General features: G+C 37.0%; 3 protein-coding genes and 1 non-coding gene across 4 annotated transcripts; 3 read left to right on the forward strand and 1 right to left on the reverse strand.

The window, feature by feature from the left end:
• Positions 1 to 427: 427 nt before the first annotated feature.
• On the forward strand, positions 428 to 2,314 carry LOC132117453 (membrane-associated progesterone receptor component 1-like). The gene is made up of 3 exons (XM_059526745.1): positions 428 to 755; positions 1,265 to 1,420; positions 1,538 to 2,314. The coding sequence occupies exons 1-3, from the start codon at positions 467 to 469 to the stop codon at positions 1,630 to 1,632; spliced, it is 540 nt and encodes a 179-aa protein (XP_059382728.1). The 5' UTR covers positions 428 to 466; the 3' UTR covers positions 1,633 to 2,314.
• Positions 2,315 to 3,571: 1,257 nt separating this feature from the next.
• Positions 3,572 to 3,682, reverse strand: trnal-caa (transfer RNA leucine (anticodon CAA)). The gene is made up of 2 exons: positions 3,645 to 3,682; positions 3,572 to 3,617 (listed from the first exon to the last, which is right to left on the reverse strand). It is a non-coding gene; the product is annotated as a tRNA-Leu (tRNA).
• Positions 3,683 to 3,983: 301 nt separating this feature from the next.
• On the forward strand, positions 3,984 to 5,094 carry LOC132116792 (cytochrome c oxidase subunit 7B, mitochondrial-like). Its single transcript, XM_059525653.1, has 3 exons — positions 3,984 to 4,141; positions 4,642 to 4,763; positions 4,866 to 5,094. The coding sequence occupies exons 1-3, from the start codon at positions 4,105 to 4,107 to the stop codon at positions 4,941 to 4,943; spliced, it is 237 nt and encodes a 78-aa protein (XP_059381636.1). The 5' UTR covers positions 3,984 to 4,104; the 3' UTR covers positions 4,944 to 5,094.
• Positions 5,095 to 8,190: 3,096 nt separating this feature from the next.
• On the forward strand, positions 8,191 to 17,742 carry LOC132117454 (phosphoglycerate kinase 1-like). The gene is made up of 10 exons (XM_059526747.1): positions 8,191 to 8,354; positions 9,717 to 9,767; positions 10,199 to 10,351; positions 10,587 to 10,731; positions 13,461 to 13,564; positions 13,654 to 13,773; positions 14,705 to 14,819; positions 15,447 to 15,626; positions 15,717 to 15,894; positions 17,016 to 17,742. Exons 1-10 carry the CDS (start codon positions 8,290 to 8,292, stop codon positions 17,153 to 17,155), a joined length of 1,251 nt encoding a protein of 416 aa, XP_059382730.1. The 5' UTR covers positions 8,191 to 8,289; the 3' UTR covers positions 17,156 to 17,742.
• The last annotated feature ends 991 nt before the right edge of the window (positions 17,743 to 18,733 follow it).

Here is an 18,733-nt window from a genome sequence, read left to right on the forward strand (position 1 = left end):
ATTGTCGTATTATCGTAGAGTAGGATATGCATCAGTAAACACATGGTGTGTGTATGAATGAACGTGAAATGCCTTGTAATTACGTTGCTTTTCCCTATCACTTAATCTTAATGCATTTACTTGCTAACTTGAAAATGATGCATGTGTTTTCTAGATGGTATCAGTTAATTTCTTGATTGCCGTTTTTATAGTGTGTTTGCATATTTTAATCATATTTGGCTATTTTCCCCGATTTATGCATTGACCTATGAAATGTACCTAACGTTATTTATATTATTGACTCGTCATTATTTTGTTTTAAGGAGTTATACATTTCCCTTATCAACCTTGATTGATATATTCTATCACATTATTTTTACAGTTAAAGTTTTGAGCGATTTTATTTGAGTGGGCGGGTTTTTGTGAGCTTTAAGGCTGGAAATCGTCCGTCCAATCTGGCAACACAGCGCATAACATCAGAAACGAAATGGCTGAAGAGGAGGTCGAGCAAACTTCGGGAATTCTTCAGGAAATTTTCACTTCGCCTCTGAACATTAGTTTGCTTTTTCTCTGTTTATTTCTGTTGTACAAAATCGTCCGCGGAGACAAGCCTACAGACTCTGGCCCGGTTGAAGAACCGATGCCTAAACTAAAGAAAAGAGATTTCACTTTAGCAGAGCTGCAAGAGTACGATGGACTGAAAAACCCAAGAATCCTGATGGCTGTCAACGGGAAAGTGTTTGATGTTACAAGAGGAAAGAAGTTCTACGGACCAGGTAACATGCTCATATCTCAGATTCAGTCTCGGGTCTAATTTCAAACTTATATCAGGTGATTTTTTTTATGCATTTATTTATTTTTTCAAATGATTGCGTTATTTCTTGAATTACGTTGGCATATATGTGAGTTATAAATTTTAAAATATTCCATGAAAATGCATTCATTTAATGTCAGACACTCCCCTTTATGTCGCACCTTTTAAACAACGTACAAATGCCAAGTCATAACCTCTAACCCACTGAAAATTCAGAATAGTGGAGATGTCACGCAATCCTGTTAAAGTGCATCTATGTTTACAATATTTTTCGTCTCATACCGAGATTTATTTTGTAACTTTTGTGCACACTTTTGCAATGGCAAAACTGCTGATCATCAGTGAACGATTAACTAAACTTGGATAAAGGTTGATTAGATACTGAAGATATCCACTGAGCACAGAATGGTGCTTCATTCAAGAAAATATATCTATATTTGAAGACCTAATACCCACTTTGTTCACTTTTAGAGGGCCCTTATGGGGTCTTTGCGGGCAGAGATGCATCCAGAGGACTGGCCACGTTCTGTTTGGAGAAGGAGGCCTTGAAAGACACTCATGATGATCTTTCAGATCTCAATGCTATGCAGCAGGAGGGCCTGAGCGAGTGGGAGACCCAGTTCACACGTGAGTTGAAGGACACTTTTTGTTCCAGCCTCTGATTTTTCAGTTGCACGCTTCAGGAATGTTGCAACGGGGTTGCATTGCTAAATGTTGAGTAATGGGTCGTGTTTGCCTCCACAGAGAAATATGATTATGTTGGGAAGCTTCTTAAGCCTGGAGAAGAACCGACTGAGTACACAGATGATGAGGAAGTCAAGGACAAAAAGAAGGATTAGAACATGGAGATCACGACAAACCTAGCTCTCCCATTCATGTTAGTTTTGTTGCGGTCACATTTGCTGATAGCTCATTTTGACTGTTTTGTCTGACTCTGAACCACTTCGTATACATCACTGTGACCTTAATTCGCACGTCATGTGTTCAGAAACATAATCTCATTTCACTGTATTCATAAACCTAATGTAGTATATGTTGTAATTACAGCAACTGTGACTCATAATCATGTAATTTGAAGAATTCTTGGGGAAAAATATTCTTTGGGAATATATGGCTTGCTATAAATATGGGACACAATTCTCGCTCTTTTTATTTTGATTGCCGACTCCAGATTTTTAACTAACCGGAGAACATTTAAACCAAATACGTATATAAACATCAAAATACACTAGAATGCTTTTAAATGAGTGCCACAGTAAAAGTTGGAGTGGAGATCTCTTTCAAGGGTGCTTGTCGGACCAGTTTCCCTGATACAGATTAAGATGAGACCCATACTAAAGAGGGTTTCGAGCAAACTTATCACATACTAGTCTTAACATCTGCTCAGGACATTTGTAGATCAGATACACATTACATTCCATTATGTTGAGATTGCTTTTGACTTTTGTTACATAGAAAAGTATTTGCAAAACACCTTTTCTGCTCATAATGTTCATTATTAAAGAATATGATTTATTACCATTGTGCATTACTGCTTTTGTTTTAAAACTCTGGTTCAAAGTATATGTTGCTGAATACTGGTGGTGTTTCCATGAACCCATGGAATCATAAATCTATTTAACCAAGCAGTTGTTCCTATAGCAAGTTAACTCTATAAAGCTTACTGAATGATATTTGGTACATAAATTTCAAAAGGCCTCTAGATTATCAACATGATCAAAACTTTGCTGAAAAACACGTTTTACGTAACCTACAACAAGCCTTTTGTCATCTGATTGAGACTTTTTAGCAAATAAAAGGCCTGTTTGTATAATTCTGTAAGCGTACACACTCAGGTTGTGGCACATGTGTGTTTTTGCTGTGAAATCGAATTATTTTTTATAATGTAATTGTAAGAACTTATATAGTATTATTAACATTTCAACATTTACTAGACAGAAGCCACTTTTTCGTGTTAAAATGTATCAAATATGAATATATGATGCAGCATGCTACTGTGAAATGTCTATGTGTGCCTCTGTCAGTCATCATTGCACTGTATCACACTATATTTCACTAATGCTCATTAAACCTGCAGAGCTTGGATTATTTAATTGAAGAGATAGTTCACCCAAAAATGAAAGTTCTGTCATCAATTACTCACCGTATTCCAAGCCTGCTTGAATTTTTCGGGAATCAGTGGTTCCCAACATTTCCTTGTACTCTTTACAGATTAATTGGAACAACTTAAGTGTGTTTAAATTGTTATTTTTGAATGAACTACCCCTTATTTTAAGTGGTATTTAAATCTAATTTACTAAGATATATTATTGGAAGATAAAGTTTATTTCTACTTGAGTGTGAGCTGCATATTCTCACTATAGCACATTTTATAAAAGCCTGATGTAGCAAATATGATACAACAGATTAAACACAAATGCAACTTGTTAAAATATATATATTTTTTTATTTTGTACAAGTATTAATAAACAGTTTGATGGGGAGAAAACCTCGATTTTTAATCTTTTTTTTCTCTCTCTCAGAATAAGTGGTTTAGGTATAGTTTCCTGACTGTTTTATTCATAGGCTTTACAATGTAAGAGAAGGGAAGACAGACATATCCCTCTAATTTTGTGAATATGTAACATTGCCCAAAAAGGATGAACTTGTTTCTTGCATTTAATACATCTGATAAACTTCGTATTATTTCTAGCTCAAGAAAAGGATGAGCTTGTTTCTTGCATTTAATACATCTGATAAACTTCGTATTATTTCTAGCTCAAGAAAAAAAAAAGTATGTGTCAGAAGTGGGATTCGAACCCACGCCTCCATTCGGAGACCAGAATACCCGTTTCTTCGGAAGGGAACACCCCTTGAGTCTGGCGCCTTAGACCACTCGGCCATCCTGACACGGATGATAATTACTATCCCAAAATCTCTAATTCACAATACGTTCTTACACAGTTAATGCACAGTTAATACCGATCAACCGGCGAATTGTTGAAATAATTTTAACACTGTTAAAACAGCAGTGATGGTTCCTTAATATACACAGGAACAAAAAAATATATTTTAATTATTTTAACGCTTTTATACTTATTAGAATACGTTACCCCCCCATAGGTTATCCATATACCACATATCCTTAAACTATCAGTTTGTTTTCGTGTATCATTTTAATTTTGCGTTATGTTGAATCTACCGCTGATAGCTCGCGTGCACGCGCGCACGCATCGCTCACTATTTCCTATTTCCGCGTTGCCATCTTGTTTCTGCCATTCATTCAGTTCAAGGGTATTGGCACGAGCAGTTTGCTGTACAGACACATAACCATGTATCGTTTCGCCAAGGCTGCCCTGAACCTCAGCGGTAGGTTAAGTCTCTTATTCAAGGACTGACCGTTTTATTTCACATTTCAGTGAACCGTATCTGGCTGTTATTTTCCTGTATGCTAAAGCTAGTTCAATGTAATACTCCTGTAAGTTAGCTCGCTGGTGTGTACGTTTTAGCAAGTCATTTAATATGTTGTCACCTTTTATATTTTACTTATTTGCCATATATGCGCTTAAAACCTGTCTGGCATCACATATAGCTCATAAAATAATGTAATACTCCCGCTAAATGCAATAATTCTTTTTGTTTTATGTTTTAAAATGTTTCTAATATATTTGTAAGTCTATGCCATAATTGTCGTGTATATTACTAAAAAGAGGTCAATTAGGAATCATGTATATTACTAAAAAGAGGTGCATTAGGAATGTCTTTAATAAATTCAGTGAGTCCAAGTTTTTGACAATTCTTCGTCGAGACAATGAATAATGTGTTAAAGCATATATAAACTTGAATAAATTTTTTCTTCTTTACAATAGGTCAGACTGCCCGTCAGGTGGCTGTGCGACAGAAGTCTGATCTGTCCCGTGAATTTCATGCAAAGTATGGACCTCCTCTGCTGATTGCTGGGGCCACATTTTGCACAGCTGTTTGGGCATATGTAAGTGACCGCAAACACAAACCCAAAAAACACAAAATTACACTAGTAATTATTTATCTCATTTCAATGTGTTATATGTGATTTTGTGCACTGTCTTTGCAGGTGATCACTTCAACAGGCATTACATGGAACCTGTCACCTGTAGGCAAGGTCCAGCCCAAGCCGTGGCTGGAGGAATGAATGCATCTCCTCATTGTGCACCGGATGCTGGAGGATTCTGAATGACATTTTGAACTTTTCCATTTTGCAAATGGAAAATTTTCACCTTACCCAATCCTGTTGCCATCGTTGCATGCCTGTAAAAATGTAATAAATTAATTCCAAATCATAACATTAGTCATCTTGTTTACTTTGTTAAAATGTGTTATTAAAATGTTTATGTCATTTGATCCTACATCAGTTGACATTTGACATGTTACATTAGCTTGACATTCTATAATCAAATTAACTGTCTTTTTTTATGGTCATGTCCATTTTGAAGGTCAGTTTTGTATTTATGATAAAACCTTAAACTGTTCACAACTCCAATTCATTTACCATGAAGCTTGCTGAACAAACTGGGTTACAGGATTGGTTTCACACTGACAAAACCAAACCAATGTAATCAAGCTTTGTTGGTAGGCTACCATGCCGTGGGTGTTTCTTATTTTTTTATTTGTGCATCTTTGTTTCTTTTCCTCGTATCTTGGCTTCACCACTTAGGATGCGTGGGGAGGATGCAAAGAAAATGAGGATGGAGGAACTGAAGGGAAACTTGTTTATTGATTTAGAATATTATAAATTTATATTTTTATTTAAACTGCAAAGTTAAAATATAAATTTAAAACCAGTGTGACGGATGTGAAGAAGAAGGTTATACTGATGCATGTAATTTATACATGTATCAGGTTTTTTGACCGGAAATGTGTCATTTTAATCCTCGCTTAGAGCACCCCTAGAACAGATGTCCAGTATTTTCCCTGGAAGGGCCACTGTCCTGCAGATTTTAGCTCCAACACACTTTCCTGGAAGTTTCTAGTGAGTTTGAAGACCTTGATTAGCTGGTCCAGGGATGTTTAATTAGGGTTGACGCTAAGTTCTGCTGAATAGTGGCTCTCCAGAAACCGGTTTGGACAATTATTTAGTATTCATATTTAGTTTTAGTTCATTTATTCATTCATGTACTTTAATATTTCATTATTTAACTAGGTGCAGAACGTTGATGCTGCTGTATGAAGTAAAGGGCTTTCAAATATTTTTTTCTTTTATTTTTTTACAACAAGAATATTTAGAAGACAAAATCACTGAAAAATACCTTTGGACACGTTCATAGCGGATTTTGTTTTTAAATCTTTTGCGCCTTTTTACTCAATGTGTGAAACCACCAGCTTCCGAGGCAACATAAACCTTCTGCCAATGCATGGATGTTGATTTAATGCTTAGGCAGGTTATACAAGTCTCTTGTTGTACATGAAGGAAGTTGTCAACTTGAATTTCTTGCAACTGTACTGTACGGGGACTCCACATTGTCACGAGGCGTCGCCCCAGAAACATCCCATCAGCCCAGTGATCACAATTTGTGATCTCCACATCCAGAAGCACAGGATAATGATAGCACCCAATGCAGAGAGGTACGTGGAGCATGTGGATGACCTGGCCAGGAAGTTACTGACTTCTTTAAAAAAATAAAAAAAATTCTTAGAATTGCGAGTTCGTATCTTGCAAAACGCAACTGCAAGTTAAAAAGTCAGACTTGCGAGATTTTCCCCTGGTCTCAACTGAAAATATCTTAAAATATGTCAGTGTCATTGTTCTGTGTCAAGATGCACACCTGTAATGTTTTCTTCTAAGGCATAAAAGTTGCTTAAATATCTTAATTTAACTATGGTCTAGTCCTGGCTTAAGCTAAGCACTGTTTGTGAAACCAGAATTGTGAGTTATAAAGTCAGAATTGTGAGTTTATATCTCGCAATTCTAACATCATAACACAGTTTAGACTTTATAACTCACAATTGTTAGTTGATATCTATATTTCACAAATGAACTCGCAATTCTGATAAAAAAAAATATTGTTTTAAAAATTGTGGAGTTAAAAAGTCACAACGACCTTGTTTTATTTTTAATTGAGTGGCGGAAACGGGCTTCCCAACAATCTCCAAGAATCAGTTCGGATTCTCATTCCTTTTTGGGACAATGAAAACGGATTGGGTCTGCGCCACGTGGTTCTTCAGGCAGTAGCCACCTACCTTAACACCACACTCTACAATCTGCTGCGGTACAAGGAAGGCCTGGGTAGAAGAAGGGATATCTGCCGGGAAGTGTTTGGTTATCCACATACGTTTGGGAGAGCCTTGGAGATAGTCACCTCCATGAGTTACCATTGTCCACTGTCTTGAACTTGAGATGATTCATTTCCCACACATCAAGCACTGGATTAAGATGTGCAACTGCAAAGCAAAATGGAACTTCAAGGATTTTGTGGAGCTATACAAGCCCAGTGAGGTGACATCTGCAGCAGCTCATGCAGCCATGTACAGAGGAGATGTGTGTGCCAGAATTGAGGAGTTGGATCTGTCGTTCTCAAGAAACCTGAAGAAGTAGAGAACATGGCATGCCATGGTTGAAGATCTGTATATAGTGTTTCCTCAGAGGCACGTCACAAGACAGAACGATCACTGCTCTGGTGTTCCTCAGCTGCATGGGGATGATCAAAACAGCGATTATGTGTCTTTCCAGAAACTGGCAGAGCTGGAGTGCCAGCTGCCAGTCACTCAGAAGCATCTCCAGCAGTTGAGGGTATGGTCTCAGCTGCTCCTGATCCAGTCTCTTCAAGTTTGGAGGTTCCATGGGTCAGTGTATTTTAAAGTTGTCCTGCCGTATTAAGTACACCTTCGTCCACGTGTTCCTGTTCAGGAACCAAGATGGAGATGGAGGAGCTAGTTAAAAAAATCCAACCAAGCTGTGTACCTGCAAGTTCCAACAGTAGGTGGACAAATTTGGAGGTCTCCTACATTTACCAGAACCCCCAGTTAAGCCATGATCAGGACTATGAGGTGCACATGCAAAGACACCTCTACCTCAGTGCACACATTCCTTGCCTTTTTATCTAAACGCCAATACCTGATGGCAGACGCTAAAGTTCCAGTCATCTTTTTATATTCTTGGAATGATATACAGTAGTAATGTTTGCCATGTGTCTTATATCTTCACTCTCATAGTTCCTGGGGATGGGGTAAGAAAACCTAATAAAGTACAATTGTTCCCCTGACATTTAGGAGCGTAGGGTCTCTAGATAGGAGCAGCAACATTGCAACACGCTCCGTCATCGTCATAGTTTCTAACATCCTTTGAGCTCAGTTAGCAATTGATTGACAGCAGGTATATCCAATGAGCGCTACGCTTAGAACCGCATACCTCTATTAGACCCGCCCACACTGTGTACATCAGCATCAAGCTAAAGGTCACTCTCTCATTCGAGAACTTACCCAGCACTGCACCACTGCGCCACGCCACCTAAAGAGAAATTCGTTGCAAATCCACAGCCAGAATGTCTCTGTCAAACAAACTCACGTTGGACAAGGTGGATGTGAAAGGAAAGCGCGTGATCATGAGGTGAGTCTGAATTGTCACCGTTATAATACTCACAAACGATATATCCACATGCCCGTACTCTTAATTTATGCTGTCTGGCTTAATGTAGGCATATCAAAATTCAGCTTTAATTTTTTGGAATCGCTCAAGGTTATGCGAAAGAACGCCTAGAGAGTTCAATCATTGATAACCGGAAGTGTAAGTGTCATGCGTCACGTTTTACGTGCAGGATGGCAGCTGCACCAAAGGCACGTGAATGTCCTCTAATATCTGTATATAATATACAGATATTATAACCGTTGTATTAAAATAAAAGCAGATGTTTAAACTTCTCACAATCATGTCCTGTAGACGCTGTAAAATGTCTCGGTGAAATGACACCACACAGCTACAAATGTCAAATGGTCAGGGAGCCTCTAGTCACTTTATTTTTATATTATACCGACAACCAGCATGTTTTTACATCACGTAATGTTTTAGGTGTGCTGGCGGGTGTATACCAGTATGCACGTTCATTTAGTGGCGTGTTGCTGCTTGTTATACTCCTGTCACTCACGCATGCCAGGTATTTCTTTTCATGCACATAAATGAAAATTGTTTATAATATATTCCGCTAAAAGACATAAACATCTTCTCAGCAACTATTAGAATAATGGTATTCAGAACCGAAAAAAGGCCTGCCAGCAAATAGCTTTTGACTGAAAGTCCACATTGGCTGACCATCATGTCTCGCCCACAGTCTGCTGCTTTATTTAACATTTTTCACCCTTACATAAATATCCAAATTATGTATCATTTTGAATAAGTAATTAGTAGCTTTCACGATGATGATCATGAGTCAGTAGATATTCCTGCAGTTGCAATGGCTCATGCTCTTACAATGACCACTGTCAGGCTCTAAACTGCTATAATATTGTCTAACTTTGTTAATAATATTACAGTAGCCGATGCAACAGCACCCTGAATGCATCTGAATGCTTTAGTGGGCTTTACAGTAATAATTCACTGTAGTCTGGAGACGTTGCAGCAGTGTGTGTACTCCTATAATATGTATATGATAATTATCAGATAGCTTTCAGATAGCTTATAGACTTAGTTGTTTATTATTGTCATTCAACAGTATTTTTATTTATTAAAAAAGCTTATTAAAGTGTATATTATTAGTGTTTTTCATAGACTAAAATTTACGCTAAAGAGATAAATTGCTATTAAAAGTTTTGGATAACAAGACTGAATTTTCACGTGTCTCTTATTTTAAATGAATTTTCTTTATCTTTTTATTTTCCAAATAATGAATGAGCAATCTAGTCATTACATTAAATGATGGCATTTTATGTATCAAATTCTGTAGTAGATCGATTTTCTTTTCTCTCTCTCCATTAGGGTTGACTTCAACGTCCCTATGAAGGACAAGACCATAACAAATAACCAGAGGTGAGATGGATATTGCTGATATTCCCAAAAAAAAATTTTTTTGTCTTGCCAGTAATGGTTACTTCAAATTCTGTGTTGATGAATTGCAATGTTTTTATCATTCAAATGGACCAACAGCTTTTTGTTTATAAATTGCTCTATATTATCATTCATTCATGTCTATATATTCTTGCAAAATATTAAAGAACTGATAAAATTCCAGACGTTTGAGCTTTACTTGTAATTACAATCTCAACAAACAAATTAACAGTTTATATAATATCTAAATTGTTCTAATTAAGTGCATTTAGTTTGAAATACCAATTTATGATTACAAAATGTTTTTTATTATTATTATATATATTTGTATATAGCACTGGCTTACTGTTGAAAAAGACATGTTGGCCATGTGATACAGAATTTGTAACTAATATCATATTTGCTCTCATCAGAATCAAGGCTGCAGTCCCATCAATTCAGTATTGTTTAGATAATGGGGCCAAAGCTGTAGTCCTGATGAGCCACTTGGGCCGGCCGGATGGAGTCCCCATGCCCAAGTACTCTCTGGAGCCTGTGGCTGCAGAACTCAAGAGCCTGCTGGGAAAGTAAGAGCGTTCAATATAGACTTTTAACCTACATGTATTACACCATCAGTTAAAAAAATAATATAAACCTTCAAGCTACATCTGTTTGACTGCAGTGGTGTTATATAGCTTTACTGCATAAACATTAGAAATGTATAGCAGAAAATCATTCCCAAGCTGACATCTTAATAGCAAAGCATACATAATTCAATTTAGTGCTTCGCCACCAATCTTGCGGTTTAATTTGCTTATGAAGAGATGTTCAGTTCCTGAAGGACTGTGTGGGTCCAGATGTGGAGAAAGCCTGTGCAGACCCAGCTGCAGGTTCTGTCATTCTACTGGAGAACCTGCGGTTCCATGTGGCCGAGGAGGGCAAAGGCAAAGACGCATCGGGAAACAAGGTCAGTGCGCCGTACAACAGTGGCTCTGCAGAAAGTGCTTGGTCATCTTACAGAAATATTCAAATCAAATTTTAAGACCTGGACAAATAAAATCACTGTGGTCCATACAGAACAGATTCCACATACTCTAAATCATGTATCTTTTGTTTATCATATATCTATCATAGTATATAACAAAAAAAATACCACAGCTATCCAGAAAAAAAATAATTTATGCATAATGCAACTATTAATTATAAACTAGTCTAAAATGCAATAGGACTCTTATTTTGAAATGTCTATGCTTAACTACTTCCATCTGCTAATTAAAAAAGATGAGGGTGAAGGAGATCCATGACTCTACAACACATTAAAATATAAACACCATAAAGTAAACATTGCAAAGTAAACTCAAAACTGTGAGCCTGTAGAATGCATTACAGTGCTGTTGTAACTTCTACAATTTTAAGAAAAAAAATAAATTTAAGATTTTTGCTATAAACATTTAAGATCATGATTAAAACAATTAATTACAATGTCTGTTTAACAATTTTTGTTGGAGTGTTTTTAACTTAAATAGACAGACAACAGTGTTATTCAGAAATATTTAATTGATGTATTTTAAAAAAGTATCACCTGAATGCATTTGAGATTTTGTCTAGTATTAGCCTTAAATGTCATATATAGCTTCTTGTTAATTGTATGACCTTTTGTTATATTTTGTTTTTATCATGAAGATAGCCTTGCTTTTGACATGGCTTTAAAAATAAATATGAAGCTGATTAAACTGAATTTAAGACCTTATAAGTTCCCATGATGGCAGTATGACCTATACAGTAGGATCTGTGGTTTTTAATGCTATGTGCTAAAAAAAAAAAAAAGAAAGAAATGAGAATAGGGTATTTGTTATAAGGACTCTTGCAACTACAAATATTTAATATAAACTAATCCGTAAAGAAAACCCTCTAAGATTAGGCTAGTTTCACAAATCTCTTACTAAATCATTCTGTTTTGGCTCAAGAAGCTAATAATTTGCTTCTATCATTGAGTGATAGCTTGTCTACAAAGCACAAGCTACTGCTGTTAAAGGCAATCAGTGGTTTTGTGTGCATGCAGAGATACTGTATGCAGCTGACCTATTGACATTTGTAGGAAGGTCATATGTGATCATGTGGCTTTTCTGGTCCATGGATCCCTGTCTGGAATGCATACTGGAAAGGGTAGAAGAGAAAGAGTGAGATGAGTAGAGACCATAGAAAGAGACCGGGAAACTGCCATCTTCTTTTCTGGCAGGCGACTGCACTGAACTTGTGCTTGGCATTTTCTAGGCACCTGTGTAACATTTCATTACAGTAGTTCAGAAGTCATGAACTTTGAGTGCATGTGGACAGCAGTAATGTGATCTTAACTATATGTAGGTTGGTCTTGTTCCAGGGGTCTTACTGTAACTGGGTTAAAATACTTTCCCCAGTTTACTATGCAAACACAACCATAAGTATGCCATTTGCTGGTTTACACATTATATACATGGTTCAAAATGTGCACCAAAGTCGCTAGAAGGCAAACCTGAAAAAGTGTAACGTCTAATGGTAACGGAAAGGAGACCAGAGGGGTTTTTTTTTTTTTATATATATATATATATATATTTTTTTTTTTTTTTTTTTAATGGATTTCAATGAAGGAGAGGCTTCACTAATCTGAATAAACAGCTTTTCAGAGGAAAAGGCTTGTCATATAATGAATCGACAGCCTATCAGCTAATCTTAAACATGATTTACATTAATACTTTCGGATTGATTATGGTTTTATATTTTTAGAGTTTACCATGAAAACAAATGCTCTGTAATAAAACAAGTGACTGACTTTTTGCGACAGGTGGGATTCAGCTTACAGCACTTCTCATTCATTCCTATGGTATTCGTAAACCTTAATTGAGTGTCGCACAACTCAAAACTTCAGTGACATCAGAACTGTAATGTGATTGGTTATTAAGGCACACATGATCCAAGTTAGAGTTACACTTTCTCCAGTAGTAAGTAATACAGACTCATCTCCCAATAGTAAGACGATCTCTGAAGTGCCCATTGAATAGCAACTTGGTTCAACCAATGGCGTTAGTTTAGGGCGGGATTATGCTCATTGAAAAAAGGCTTGTGCACATTGACAAATATACAGCGAGATATAAAAAAAAAAAAAAGTTTTAATGGGTCTTTTCAGACTGACACAAACGGTCACATACTATTGAAGTGACTTTGTTTTTTTCTTTTTAGGGTTAACTTTGCATATTCATTCAAGCCCGTTTTTGTCACTGATTTAACTGATTAACTTTTTTGTAGAATTGCAATGTTTCTTTTTTAATCTAAAAATTTTAACCGTTGAGTTCTCACTTGATAGTTGCGAGTTGCAAAGTCAGAATTGGAAGATATAAACTCGCAAATGTAAGAAAATCCTCTCAATGGTGAGTTTATCTTCTCTCACAATTCTGAGATGTCAGAATTGGAAAAAAAAAAAAAGTTAGAATTGCGAGATATTAGCTTGCAATTGTGAGTTTATATCCCACAATTCTGACTTAATATCACAATTCTGATTGCAAGACATGTGTTAGTGTGAACAGACCTTAATGCCAAAAAGGGGGAGCATTACAGAAACGTTTGCAGTAATTACACAGTTCAGTTTTTATGCTCTTTTTATTCTCCAAGTGGCATATGCCCTATAAATGTTTTTTGATGTATTTTGATTCCTCTTTTTAGACCAAAGCAAGTCAGAAGGAAATCGATTCTTTCCGTGCCTCCCTGTCCAAGCTGGGTGATGTCTACGTCAACGATGCCTTTGGAACTGCTCACAGAGCTCATAGGTGCTCCATTACATGAAACCGTGATTGAAAAATAGAAATGATCAAGTTTTTTTCTCCTTTTGGGTTTCATGTCTAATGTCTCACTCTAGCTCCATGGTTGGAGTGAATCTCCCTCAGAAGGCAGCTGGTTTTCTGATGAAGAAGGAGTTGGACTACTTTGCCATGGCCCTTGAGAAACCACAGAAGCCTTTCTTGGCAATTCTCGGAGGGTGAGTATTGGAGTATGTTGATAGCTTATCATTTTAGTTCTGAATAATGTTATAAGAAGGATAAGTTTTAACCAGGTTTAGTTATTAAAAACACCAAAAGACTTTGTATGGTAAGATCTTGTCCGTGATCAAAGGAAAGGTTTCAGCTCATTATTCTGGTCAATGTACTGCTAGTGAACTTCTAAACAACTAAATGATCACCTGATATAATGGCAGATAATATGAGATGCTTTACTACAATGCATCTGTCTTTTCTTACTTGAAAAAAAACCCTCAGAACGCATTAGTGACAGTCCAGGAATAGATGAGTTTATCCTCTTATGCAACAGTAGGATGTGTGACAATATCCATTTTGCTCTTCTGTTCTTTAAGCCTCACCTCCTATATGTGGCTGTAAAAAGAATTGTATTTAAGCATTTGTAGATTTCCTCCTTTTCATAGTTTCATGTCCTCTAGGTGTAATGCTGAAACCCTTGTGATGCAGCTATGCATGATGCAATGATGGAACTCACTTAAAACGAATTAGCAGTGATCACTACACAGTGTTCTTGTGGAAATGGAGGATTCAGTGCAAATTATTTGCTTGAAGTCATAGTTCAGGCCGTTGCACAACTTATACAATGTCTTTATTTAATTTTTTCTCTGAAAGCATCCACCCCTGCATATTCATTGGCCGTCAGTCATGTGCAGTTGTGACTGAAGTAGTCCAGGGTTTGTCCCAGTTACAAAGATCAGTGAGGCAACTGACCCAATGATAAGCTGTACTGCAATGAAAAACAATCCTTAAACTTTTGTCTCATAAATAAACCGTTCTAGGGCAGTTTCTCAAAGGCAGATGTTTCTCAGTTTCATCCCAAAAAGATTTACATTAAAAAAATTAGCATTTCATTGAAAGGGCTTTGTTTAATTGATTGTTGCTTTGATCATACAGAGCCAAGGTCAAAGATAAGATTCAGCTGATCAACAACATGTTGGATAAGGTGAATGAGATGATCATTGGTGGAGGAATGGCCTTTACCTTCCTCAAGGTTCTCAAAAACATGGAGGTAAGTGGGTTGAAGCTTCATTCAAACTGCAAACTAAAGTCCCCAACTTAAGAATTTTATTTTTTTATTATTATAATCATGGTGTTATGTGAAAAGTCCCTAAAATAAATTAGGTTAAAATAAACATTATTTTGTTATAACAGTGCTTTGTAATTAACAAAATATGTGACTATAATGTAACTGTAACGTGTAAGTGCAAGAAAGAGCCGAGGTAGGATCCAAGTGTAATCAGTGGAACATTTAATAAAACAAAAGGTAATCCAGAAACATAGAACCAAACACAGAAAGAACCAGGAAATAGAAACAACACTGACTCGGACTGACTAAAACACTGGACTGTTATACACCGAGACACTAACAAGATACAAGACACACATGGGAATACAATCAAGAGGACCAATGAAACAAAAGGACTACAAATGGCACTCTAGACAGAAAGTAATACAAATATATATAAGATAAGGGAACACTGGCAAGATCGTGATTATAATATTATAAAATATAATAACGTGAAATCTGTAACACCCTCTTTTTTTTATCTATAATCTTACCCAAGTATATGGCATAAAGTGTTTTCTGAAGTACCCCCATCAAGTTTTAAAAAAATTGTTCTCTTGTTGTGCTCAGATTGGCACTTCCCTGTTTGACGAAGAGGGTGCCAAAATTGTGAAAGACCTCATGGCTAAGGCCGAGAAGAATGGCGTGAAGATCACACTTCCTGTTGACTTTGTCACTGCAGACAAGTTTGATGAGAAGGCAGTGACCGGGTCTGCATTGGTAGCCGATGGTATTCCAGCTGGCTGGATGGTGAGGTGGACAAATGTTAGATTGTTGTGAGCTGTATCATCTTCTCCTCTTCCTCTGAAGTGAGCTAGAAATGGTTCTCCTTCTGTCCAGGGTCTAGACTGTGGTTCTGAGAGCTCCAAGCTCAATGCAGAGGCTGTAGCCAGAGCCAAGCAGATTGTGTGGAATGGACCTGTTGGTGTGTTTGAGTGGGACAACTTCTCTTTTGGAACCAAGAACTTGATGGACAAAGTAGTGGAAGCGACCAAAAATGGCTGCATCACCATTATTGGTAAGGATTTCATTTCATTGTTTAAGTTCTTGCCCAAAATGCCTGTAATGACACGCATCTAATAGATTGGTCTTACAGAATCAAGTAGTTCCTATCTGAAATTTAATCTGAAATTTAAAGGGATAGTTCACCCAAAAATGAAAATGTAATGTTTATCTGCTTACCCCCAGGGCATCCAAGATCTTGGTGGCTTTGTTTCTTCAGTAGAACACAAACTGAGATTTTTTTTTTTTTAATTTTTTTTACTAAAACCGTTGCAGTTCATCAGTCTTATAATGTAAGTGGATGTGAATCACGGCTAAAACATACAATAAAAAAATCCGAGTTGGTTTCTTCTTGCTTTATGGCGGATTGCAGACTTAAGTGCATTACCGCCACCTATCTCTCAAATGGACAATTGACACTCCTAATTGAGATTGTAGATGGTGTCAATGGTCCATTTGAGAGATAGGTGGCGGTAATCCACTTCAGTCTGCAATCAGCCATAAAGCAAGAAGACGCGTGACTGCTTGAACGCGTTCAGGAGAGTTCTAATAGTTCGGACATTGTGTGTATCAGAGGTAAAAAAAAAAAAAAAAAGTAGATAGATAGATAGATATAAATACTGTTCAGTTTCTTGCACAGACCAATCATTTTGTGTCACGAGCCACAGGGTTTAATTTGGTTTTGTTTGTGTATGTTTTTTGACTCCCAAGGCCGTGATTCACATCCACTTACATTATAAGACTGACAGACTGCAATGGTTTGAGCTAAAAATCTCAGTTTGTGTTCTACTGAAGAAACTGTCACCTACTTCTTGGATGCCCTGGGGGTAACCAGATAAATATCAAATTTTCATTTTTGGGTGAACTATCCCTTTAAGATCAAATGATTTCAAATGTATTTCCAAGTGATTCGTTTCTAATTATTTTAGTAAATATTACATATAAATTTAATTGCAGAAATGATACATGTGATACTTAAATTTAAGCAGCGTGATGTGATATTGTCCTATATTGACTTTTTTCGGCCATTGGCCACCTGGCTCTCTAAGATATCGTTATCGGCTGCTATAAAAAGCCATATCAGTCGACAACTATAATAAACTAAACTAATGGACTTATTTGTCTCTTTAAATTCAGGTGGGGGAGACACAGCAACCTGCTGTGCCAAGTGGGACACAGAAGACAAGGTCAGTCATGTGAGCACAGGAGGCGGAGCCAGTCTGGAGCTGCTGGAGGGGAAAGTGTTGCCTGGTGTTGAAGCCCTCAGCAACGTATAATTGCTCTGAGCCTCTCCTCCCAGAAGTTGTGTGCTCAACTCCCAAGAAGCTGTCATCCTTACTTACTCAGCGTTCTATCACCTGTCGGGATGCAAATGACAACTACTCCACTCTCAATGGACGGCTAACTGTGCATGCTGTATGCTGTGTTAGGCTCGCTGACCTATTGACTCATGCACATTCAGATCATCCATTTGCTTTTCTTCTGTCAAATAATTTAAAATGTTTCTCATTCAAGATGTTTTCACTTGTCATGAGCGAAAGGTTGACATCAGCAGTAATGGCTGTTCCTGTTATGAGTGTTATATTTGAGAGATGGGTTATTTGTTTTATCTGCTTAAGTGTTAATGTGTACCATTGTAGTCTGAATGTGTGTTGTGATTCTAGAGTTTATATTTGATATTTGTGGGCTCCTCACAGATGTTGAGTACCTGTAATACTGTAGACACTTTCCTCCCCATATTGCACTTGTCATCCCAGACCTGCAGCTTATGAGATAGATGTTCCGCACTGGAATTATGATGTGCTAATGTTAGACCCAAGCAACCTGTCGTGGAGTAAGAATGAAAACAACAAAAACAGAAAAATAAAAATTTAAACTTTTTTTTCTTTGCTTTGAGTCTTTTTTTTTTTTCTGCACCCAATATGGTAGTATGGTATTATAAGAGATGGTAAAGTAACCAGAAATGATCATGAGCATATTAATAAATAATCACTACATCAATGCACAATTTGAACCATATTATTGCCCTATATATATATACAAACCCAATTCCAAAAATGTTGGGACACTGTACAAATTGTGAGTAAAAACAGAATGGAATAATTTACAAATCTCAAACTTATATTTTATTCACAATAGAATATAGATAACATATCAAATGTCGAAAGTGAGACATTTCGAAAAGTCATGCCAAATATTGGCTCATTTCTGTGGTCAGACGAATCAAAATTTTAAGTTCTTTTTGGAAAACTGGGACGCCATGTCATCCGGACTAAAGAGGACAAGGACAACCCAAGTTGTTATCAGCGCTCAGCTCAGAAGCCTGCATCTCTGATGGTATGGGGTTGCATGAGTGTGTGTGGCATGGGCAGCTTACACATCTGGAAAGGCACCATCAATGCTGAAAGGTATATCCAAGTTCTAGAACAACATCCAGATGTGGTCTCTTTCAGGGAAGACCTTACATTTTCCAACATGACAATGCTAGACCACATACTGCATGAATTACAACATCATGGCTGCGTAGAAGAAGGATCTGGGTACTGAAATGGCCAGCCTGCAGTCCAGATCTTTCACCCATAGAAAACATTTGGCGCATCATAAAGAGGAAGATGCGACAAAGAAGAACTAAGACAGTTGAGCAACTAGAAGCATGTATTAGACAAGAACGGGACAACATTCCTATTCCTACACTTGAGCAGCTTGTCTCCTCAGTTCCTAGACGTTTGCAGACTGTTATAAAAGGAAGAGGGGATGCCACACCGTGGTAAACATGGCCTTGTCCCAACTTTTTTTTTGAGATGTGTTGATGCCATGAAATTTTAAATCAACTTATTTTTCCCTTAAAAGGATTT

The sequence above is a fragment of the Carassius carassius genome, chromosome 36 (genome assembly GCF_963082965.1).
Source record: "Carassius carassius chromosome 36, fCarCar2.1, whole genome shotgun sequence".
Classification (NCBI taxonomy): domain Eukaryota; kingdom Metazoa; phylum Chordata; class Actinopteri; order Cypriniformes; family Cyprinidae; genus Carassius; species Carassius carassius.